Source organism: Colletotrichum tamarilloi (assembly GCF_030869305.1).
Source record: "Colletotrichum tamarilloi strain Tom-12 chromosome Unknown Scaffold_266.1, whole genome shotgun sequence".
NCBI lineage: Eukaryota > Fungi > Ascomycota > Sordariomycetes > Glomerellales > Glomerellaceae > Colletotrichum > Colletotrichum tamarilloi.
In genome coordinates this window covers 12,087-21,711 of record NW_026849649.1, presented here as the reverse complement: position 1 = coordinate 21,711, position 9,625 = coordinate 12,087, and the positions used below count along the sequence as shown (strand labels likewise).

Genomic DNA, 9,625 nt, shown 5'->3' with positions numbered 1-9,625 from the left:
CGATCCCAATACGAAGTTCGCGAACATCAGGGATATCCATCGGGCTCAAATCGAAGCGGGTGAAAAGGAGGTTATCACGGCTGAATCCAGCGACTCTGAATGCCCTAGTGAGGCTGGCAGCTGTATTGTAGTGGGTGTGGTTGAGGATCAATAGTTAATAGTAATGAGGAGGTTGGGTTGTGATCCCATCGTTTTTGTGGTGCCAGAAACAGGGGGGTGCCAGGAAGTGGGTATGTTGACTTAACCAATGTTTTGGTTTTGATTCGATTGGAATACTATCGACATCTCAGAGAGCCATTTAAGAATACTCATATCCTCCTAGAATAAGTACCTCTTGCTACATCTTCAATAGATGACAGAAGATGTTCTGTGTCGGCTTTCAAATGGTCGTTGAGAAGGAATTAATTTCTGGCAGAGTATTTTGTGGCACCATCTATTTTATGAATGGTCGTCCCCCAATTGTGATGAAAAGAGATAGTGATGAAAAGAGAAACTCGTTTCGAACGGAGACTTTTCTCAGCAAAGCTCAGTTGAAAGAAGTTAGGTTGGTTATGGTCATATATCCGAATTCGTCGTTGGCCAATGTGATCTTCAAACGTCAAGCTGAAACAAATTGTGCGAGGAATGCTACAGAAAACTTGATATGCTGGGCTTACTTTAGTATCCGTCAAACCTCAGCATGACCGAGATAGACTCACAATAACTAGGTGACTCTAGCAATACTATCTGTGCGTCAGTGACCGCTGTATGATTGCTGATTCTTTTCATCATATGGACGTCCGATGTGGCACGCGTAGAGGCTTATCTACCAAATTGTCCAACGTCAAGAATTGATAACGACGGAGTGATGAACTCAATTAATGTTATTCAGTCAAAACTGTACGAAGTTGATGCAGCACACGCTACAATGTGTGCCAGGACTCGGTGGATAGTTGCGACTTGTCTGAAGATATATCACCGTCGAAGATGCAGTAGCGCAGCTTGTGTCCAGGGTCTAGTCATCGCGGTTGGCGTATACATCATCAGGAGGGTCTTTCCTTAGGGACGAAGCTCTACATCGTACAATATACTGAGTTTATGGGATGTGGAAGTAGGAGGAAGAGGGCGAAGGTAAAGTTTATCATCAGTTTCCCAAGTAAAAGTAAAGTATGCGGAATGGACTTTTGCGCGGTCCATACCGTCTTTGATACGTGCCTTTTCCGCCAGCTACTCGATGTTCTAGTAATCAGGCTCTACTCTGCTGGAGTTCGTTAAAGCGTTGGTGGTATCACTAATGCACGTTGATCCAAAATAATCCTATGTCCACTCTGTCTTGCTAAAGTTGCCTGTCCGCATTGGGAAACTCTGATATCATACCTCGAATTTCGTATAGTTAGATTCTGTTTGGACGTTACTTGATCCTAACTATCTTGGGCTCTTTACATCACGTCTTATTTCGAGATTGCATTTCATAATCGCCTCCATCTGAGACTTGAAATACCAGTATGTAAGCAATTGCCATTTCTTTGATTTAACGTCAGAATAACCGGTGAAGGCGGGTTTCGGGATGATGCGGCTTTTGATGATCCGCTGTGAAGACATGCTCTGCGACTCCACTGGCTCGAAGATGGTCTGAATGATCAACAGTTTCTCTCATAAATCGAGGGTTCAAGAGTCGCTAATATAACTGTTTTGACAGCTTCTGCAGAAAATACGATCTGAAGATCATTTAACCTATTTGTCCTCATTTTAATCTTGATATGCGATACATAAGGAGGTCTCGAATCTGCATAGTGCCGCGTCACTGAAATAAGTCACTTGAGCATAGATCATACAATTATGAAACAACCGACCCCAACTTCCACGCCTTCCAACATCTCAGGCACTTTGACTCCGACTTATTGGAAGTGCTCCTGAAGTATGACTTTACAGTTGAAAGAGATAATCGGTCATTCAGATATGTGCTCGGAGCCTTTTCCCTGTTTCTTTCCTTCTATGCTTTGCTTCGAGTTAGCTACCAGTCAATGTAGATAGAGCCGATAGCAAAGTGCGACAGAACATGAATATCTAAGATGTCAGTATTTGAATCGATTAGGTCAAAATAACCATGCAGTCTATTAATCACGTCAATCACTGCATAAGACTATGTCATTTTATTCCAGGACTCAGAAGTACATCCACTGATCAGCTGCAGATTCAACTCTCTTCCGGGTGTGATAGGGAAGATAGTGGTAGTCGCTTTCTTAAGCGCGCACAATTTGATTCACCCGTATATAATCGCGAGCAGATCAGTTTTGTTTCTAGTTTGCATGCTGCATCAACTCATAAGAAGGCGGTGGATACAGTGGGTGAGCGAACTTGTCTCAGTCAGGGGCGACGGCCTACATTCTCCCTAGCCCACGGCATTTCCGAGCTTCTTTCGCTCTGAGAAGTTGCAATACGACAAGGATTTTGCTTTACCGTTAATTGGTGTACGGGAAATCGATTTCGCCATTGCCCTTCTTGTGTTCGTTCAGCAAATTTTGAAGTCTACTCCTCGGCTCCCGGCATGCAGAGAAGTGAAAGGAGAGAGCAGTCCGGCCGATCAGCTCCCCGGCACATACACGGATGTGGCTCGAATAGAATGTTATCAATGACTTAGCGGCCGCTTTCCCGGTATTTCTCCGCCTTGAGAGCATTGATTGCGCAGATGCGCAACACGCCAACTGCCGTTGGTGTACCATGCACGTCTTGCGTAGCCTTTCATCCTTCCCACGTGCGTTCTGGCCACGCCCGATCTCGGAACTACTGGACATTTCTGTCAAAAGAGGACTCGCGTAAGATACCTCGGGGTATTCCACGGACTCGGGGCAATGGACTTCCATGTGTGCTTTCCATGAGGAACTGAATGAGCTAATAGGTGTCGCGGGCTTCGGATTGCGGCTCTGAAGAATGAATACCAGAATGTGTCTTGGCACTCTTGGCGATGCGACCCCAATCCGGACAAAAAATAGCGCTTGCAGCGCCTTTTGACGAGAACTGTACATTCGAAGCGCTGATGAACATGGTCTCAAGTCTCAACACCTTCACTCAACAAGACTGGATGCAGGGGAACAACTTCGTTCTTCCACTCTACACGGAGCTCGGAAAAAGTGTTCCCTTCTTCTCAACAGATTAGGCTGGATGATGTTCACTGCAGGTCGCATGCAGACGGAGCATCAACGACTCAATCCCGCCAAGTTCAGGCCAGCATCCTGCATAGCCCAATATCCTCCAGATAGCACGACAAGGTACCTTGTGCGACCGTGTCCGTTCAACGCGGAAACAAAACACCTCAACTTTCAAAGAGCGATATCGCCATCAGGGGTTAAGAAAATTCTGTTCCTTGGCTGTAATATAGAAAGATAACGGTTCCAAGAGATGCCCAGGCGGGAGGCTCAAATTTTCAAGGCTAAGCGTCTCGCCAAGAGCGGTGGCCGAGACCCTAGGGCGACGGTTGCCGGGCCTTGGCAAGCCATCTCACGCGCCAAGGGGTAAAGAGCCTCAGCGGATTCATTAAAGTTTCGGGAAGAATTCAGGCAAAAGAGAATGTTTCGATCTTCGCCCAGGGGCTCAACGTCTTCTAACCTTTGCTCTACACTGCTGCTCTGTCTTCAAATATTGAACAGTATCGAAGAACAGGCAAGAAACGAGCAAAGGAAAGCAGGAACTCTCTGGAAAAGCTGGGAGTGTTCGGCGTCCTGTTGATGAGTGTTTTTTTACCAGTCCAAGTGCTCAGGTTTCACGACCAGGGGAGGAAGAATGAATACGCTAACGGGGCTCGACATACTAACGGGTTTACGGCGGCATTTGAAATGCACAGACACAGTTGACATCATACACCGCGACCACCGAGTCAAGCAACTTTGCCTCCTCTGCATAATCCGTTATCCAACACGTCCACAACCACAAAAAGTTTACCTGACGGGTGAGCGTATTGCCGCCAATGAGTGAAGCCGCTTACATAACTCAACACAATCATCCCCGGAAGAGTCCATTGCCCTCATCAGACTTGGGGATCCTCGTCTCTGCATATGCAGCCAACGGAATTGGCATTCGGCCCGTCGGCTGGCTTGGCCCCCTCGGGGGTTATTAGCTTACCCAGAGCCGCAATCGGAACTTCCAAAAGCAGGGTCCGCCCTTCGGCCCTTGCCCGGCGCCTGGAAGGCAGATGCTAAATGCGTAGCTAATGCAAATGTGTCAACCATGGAACTCGAATTCCTGGACAAAGCAGAGGAGAGGAGGGGGCCCACGGGGGAGGACGTCCGTCCGAGATATACAATGCTGCTTATTCGCTGTCACCGGCCGCGTTCGTCTCCACGGGGAAAAACACAACCCCGGGTCAGAGTGTCACGCACCCCGTTGATATTCGGTGGACCTGGAGACGGATGTGACGGAGAACCACTGAATTCCAGCCAGATACTGCAGAATACACCAAAGTACCGAGTGAGATTTTGACGTACGCATCCTCTCAGATGACAGATTTACTCCAGTCGTCAGCTGCAAGCCCCAGATTGTTTCCCCCAGAGTATGGGTCTGTGAGGGAGATACGGATTATGGGGGTTTATGGGGATGCTCCGCTTTGATAGACATACTTATGGATTACGACCGCAGTTAGGGTCTCAAATTTTTTTCGTCTCTTCTCTCTTCATCCTCGAGAATACCCTTTCTCGAAGAACACAACATCTCTTCGACAACTCACTTACACCAACTTATCTGAGCTGCTGTAACAGACGGACACACAATGGGTCTTCTCACCATCGTCGAAGAGAGGCCGACGCCGCCCTCGGTCTACAACTGGCGCATCTACGTGTTGGCTGGCATCGCGTCATGTGGATCCTGCATGATTGGCTACACGAGCGCCTTCATTGGCACGACCATCGGTCTCGACTCTTTCAAGGCCGAGTTCGACCTCACCAACAAGACTACCGCCGAGAGACACGTTATCAGCGAGAATATTGTCTCCCTCTTCGTCGCCGGTGCCTTCTTCGGTGCCCTCCTCACCTACTGCCTCAGTCACTTTATTGGTCGTAAGCGTTGTTTGGCCATTGGAGCAACTGTCTTCTCTTTGGGAGCGGCCTTGACCTGCGGCGCCAACGGCAACCTTGGACTCGGAATTCTCTACGCTGGACGTGTCTTTTCGGGCTTGGGAACTGGAGTTGCTTCTGTGAGTCTTCAAGATGCCCCTGAGTGACTCATCTCGGTCATCGACCGGTTCTCCACATGATGGGCAGCAACAAATCGCAGTGTAACAATTGCTAATACACGTATTTTGTAGAACATTATCCCCGTTTACATCTCGGAACTTTCGCCGCCGGCTATTCGTGGTCGTCTAGTTGGTCTCTACGAACTTGGCTGGCAAATTGGTGGTTTGGTTGGTTTCTGGATCAACGTGAGTTCTTACACAAGCCTGCAACATTCAAACTGTATAAATATCACTAACTCGCTGCTCAGTTCGGTGTTGAGAACAGTGTTCCCGTCGGCCGTTCGCAATGGATGATCCCTTTCGCAGTCCAGCTGATTCCTTCTGGCCTCCTCCTGGCTGGATCCTTGTGGATTCGTGAGTCCCCTCGATGGCTCTTCCTCCACGACCAACGTAAGGAGGCCATGGAGAACTTGTGCTGGATCAGACAGTTGGAGCCCAATGACGTTTACATTACCGAGGAAATCGCCGGTATCGACAAGATCTACGAGTCCACTAAGGCCACCGTCGGATTCGGATTCTGGCAGCCCTTCAAGGCCCTCGGTGCCCGTCCCTACCTTCAGTGGCGCCTGTTCTTGGGCTGCATGCTGTTCTTCTGGCAGAATGGTTCTGGTATCAACGCCATCAACTATTACTCCCCGACCATTTTCTCCAGCATCGGTGTTGAGAGCAACACTGTCAACCTGATGACTGGTATCTTTGGTGTTGTCAAGGCCGTCATGACTTTTGTCTGGCTTCTGTTCCTCGTCGATCAGCTTGGTAGAAGAAAGCTTCTTCTCATTGGTGCCATCACCGGTTCCCTCTGCATGTGGGTCATCGGAGGCTACATCTGCATCGTCGAGCCGACCAAGAACCCTCAAGACCACTTGACCGGCAGTGGTATCGCTGCCATCGTCTTCTTCTACCTCTGGACCGCCGTCTACACCCCCACCTGGAACGGTACCCCCTGGGTTATCAACTCTGTAAGTTTATCCCTCTGTGGTGACGTTTGGACCGCAGCTAACAAAACCTCAAGGAATTCTTCGACCCCAACTTCCGTTCCTTGGCAAGTGGTGCAACCACCGCCAGCAACTGGCTGTTCAACTTTCTCGTCTCCCGTTTCACGGAGCAGATGTTCGCAGCCATGGGATACGGCGTGTACTTCTTCTTCGCCGCCCTGTCATTCCTGGCCTTCTTCTTCGCCTTCTTCCTCATCCCCGAGACGAGCGGTGTTCCCCTGGAGAAGATTGACAGACTATTCGAGATCAAGCCCGTCTGGAGAGCCAACGAGACGTTGATGGCCCAGCTGAGGGAAGAGGAGGTACAGTTCCGCACAGACATCAAGGACGAGGTTATTCACAAGGAGCAGGGCACGTCGTCGGAGTCGGACTCCCCATGAAAGATGAAAGAAGCTGCGCTGGCAAACGCAGATATACACACATGACATGATTACGAACAGTACATATACATGGAGATAGAACGGCATTTTGATTTATCGCGAAGGGGCATCTGTTTGCGAATACCCAGCATCGAGTTGTCTGCAAACCTGAATAAAGGACGTTTCTTGGCTCGAACTCACCTGGCCGTTTCATGGCGCACTTGATTTCTCACACCTAATACTGACGAGGATGTCTAACGACTTACTCCTCAACCTGGCTCAAAGGGCACTTATGGCTAAGTCCGATAATCGAACATCGACAGCAACACGACAACAAAGTCAGCATCCCGACTGTGAGAGACTTTTCTTCAGTGCTTCTCATTGGTAATGCGCAGTATTTTCCCGTGATGCCGAGATTGCCGATACTCAACCGCAGCATTCGGAGGTGCCGCGAACGTGTCAGTGGAGTCGAACACAAGCACGGCTGGATACTATCGTGGCAATCCCGGTGGCAATGACTATGTGGCGACGGGGCCAGCCCACTTGCCGAGAAACTTGGTAAAATCTCAAAAATCACTCAGTCAGCCACCCAGCGCCCGGATTTTCGCGCTGAACAATAACGGCTTATTTCCGGGGTCAGCGCCCTAGGCCGCCCTGCCCGTTTGAAGTTGGTTCGGATCTAACCAGAAGATCAGTTGAACAGGGCTATCCAAGCGGTCGATCAATGCCAAGTACGCCTGCCGCTAAGGAGCAGGAACTACCATTAAGCGGCTACATGAAAAGGGAATCGTTTTGGTGTTAATTTCCGGCGGGATGAAATTCTCCTAGTGGTGCCGCACATTGCTTTACTCTGCTGTTGAGGTCTATGTCCTTGAAATTTTGGCGCCTGTTAAACCAACTGCCTAGGTACATAAGCACGCGCGACTGTAACCGAAAAATGTCTGAATAGATACGAAGCCAGAAAGAATAATTTGTGTTTGTGTTAGTACTTGATTGAGACTCAAGCCTTTCTCAGGGTCTCGTAGAACCTAGCGCTCCATTGGTACGATGGCCTGTCTGTCCCCCGAGGTCATTGTGAGACTTGATGATTCTTTGAAGCTCCAGCGCACCACAAGATCCCAAAGCTGCAATCCCTTGTATCCCAGTACCCCCGATCGGTAGGTCGGATCGAAGAGTTGTTCTGAGAATATCAAGAGTCTTGCACGCCTTGCGAGAGGATTGGGAAATAATTTACGGAGTACGCATGCTCCGAATTGCTGCTCCGATGGCTACGGCTGGTGCCGACTGCCCCGCCCCGGTCGGTCGGGGTACAATTCCGGGGGCATAGCAAAAATCGGGATTCGATTTCCGTGCCAGATTGCCCCATCCGGCCGGCGATATCCAGGCTGGACGACGCACCGCCCACCAAGGACATTGTCATCATCATCATCATCATCAACATCATCAACATCATCAATATCGTGCCAGGAAGATATTATTCTCAGTGTGAAAACTCGCTTCAACACATTCTGTATTCCATCTCATCATCATTTTTGACGTATACCTATGTGTAACAACTGAATCAAATTACAAGAAGTCACGGCCATGTCTATCGTATGTGGCCTGCTCTCCACCCCTATGGATCATCATCATCAGATCCTCTCCATCCGCCGTGGAACACAATGCCGCAATGCCCTGCTGACAAGTCCATGCAATACAGTCAAACATGCGATCAATCAACCATATCGGCGTGTCCGTCCCGGACATTGAAGCCGTAGTAAAATGGTATAGCGAAATCATGGGCTTTGTCCTCGTAAACGGAAAAATCAAGCACATCAAGCGCTCCGAGACACCGGACGCGGGAATTTTCAAGATTTACCCAGACTCCTTGCAGGAGGTGAAGCTGGGATTCATGGCGACTGGTAATGGTGTCGGATTTGAAGTTTTTGAGTTCGTCGACCCGGCTTACAAGAAGGCCGAAGATTTCGCTTACAACGTGGGCGGCTTCTTTCACCTGTGCGTGACGGATGCTGAACCAGAGGCTCTGCTGGCTCGGGCTATACAGGCCGGGGCCAGCAAGATTGGGGAACCGACGCTGAATCCGCTGAGCGGCTCGAGGTGTCTGTATTTCAGAGATCCTTGGGGCAACGTGTTGGAGATTTTGGATATGAGCTTTGATAGGATGAGCGCGCTGGATGCAGTCTGACAACCAACGCTGATGCGGTTGCAATCGCATCTATAGTCTGTTGGACATACTTAGCCTCATGATGTCTGAGAATGAAAGACTAATCTCTATATTAGCTCACCATTGTGAGCGAATACGATGTACCTTGATAATAACGGGACAAGCTCACTCTGACAAGTGATTGATACATGAAGTCTTCTCCAACGGTGAAGGCTACGCCAAGATCCTCCTCATTCACCTCTTCCTGCCTCTTCTTTGGATTAACGAACGTGAAATCTAGCGAACAGTCCAAACAATAACTGCACTCTCGTTGAAAAGGACTAGAACTAATGCAGTGAGCTCGACTGGAGTTCGCTTGTTTAATTTTCCCAGGCCAAACTTGAAGCTTTTTGATACAGCCTGTGCCAGTGTTCCTGTCCTCTCGTTGCGGATCTTAGCAGCTGCATGCCATTTTTTAATGTTCTAGATTTGATTATGTGCTATTTTTGTGTCTTGATTCCTAAGCTTTTTATCCACTCTTTCTCCTCTGGAGTGCTGTCGTATTTAACGTCTGGCGCCAAGTAAGAGACCGAAAAATCAGGCAATGCAAGGCAATCGGGCCTTCCCCGGCGGATATTCTGGGGAATCTGCCCCAGGTTCAGCCCCCACACCTTCGTACTTATGCTTAACGAATACGTTCTCTGGGGATGGTAAGCCATCGGACCAATCGAACACACGTTTGTTCACCGCAGGCACTTGCAGGAGCTATTGATTTGCACTTGTACCAAAGCCATGGGCCTGTGTGCCTTGATATGGAAGTCGTTACCGCCCTCATGTTGATGGTGAGCCAGTATGGCCGAGTATTCTTCTTTGCTAGAATTGTCACAAGCCTACGGTTACTGTTGCCAAGATTGTTCATCAAGGT

The 9,625-nt window shown here is 49.1% G+C and overlaps 2 protein-coding genes across 2 annotated transcripts; both read left to right on the top strand.

The window, feature by feature from the left end:
• Nucleotides 1–4,741: 4,741 nt before the first annotated feature.
• On the top strand, nucleotides 4,742–6,578 carry CTAM01_16817 (uncharacterized protein; the record flags this gene model as incomplete). Its single annotated transcript, XM_060532809.1, has 4 exons — nucleotides 4,742–5,164; nucleotides 5,276–5,389; nucleotides 5,452–6,162; nucleotides 6,216–6,578. 4 exons carry the CDS (start codon nucleotides 4,742–4,744, stop codon nucleotides 6,576–6,578), a joined length of 1,611 nt encoding a protein of 536 aa, XP_060372620.1.
• A 1,684-nt stretch (nucleotides 6,579–8,262) lies between these two features.
• CTAM01_16816 (uncharacterized protein) lies at nucleotides 8,263–8,742 on the top strand (the record flags this gene model as incomplete). Its single annotated transcript, XM_060532808.1, has 1 exon — nucleotides 8,263–8,742. The coding sequence occupies one exon, from the start codon at nucleotides 8,263–8,265 to the stop codon at nucleotides 8,740–8,742; it is 480 nt and encodes a 159-aa protein (XP_060372619.1).
• Between the last annotated feature and the right edge of the window lie 883 nt (nucleotides 8,743–9,625).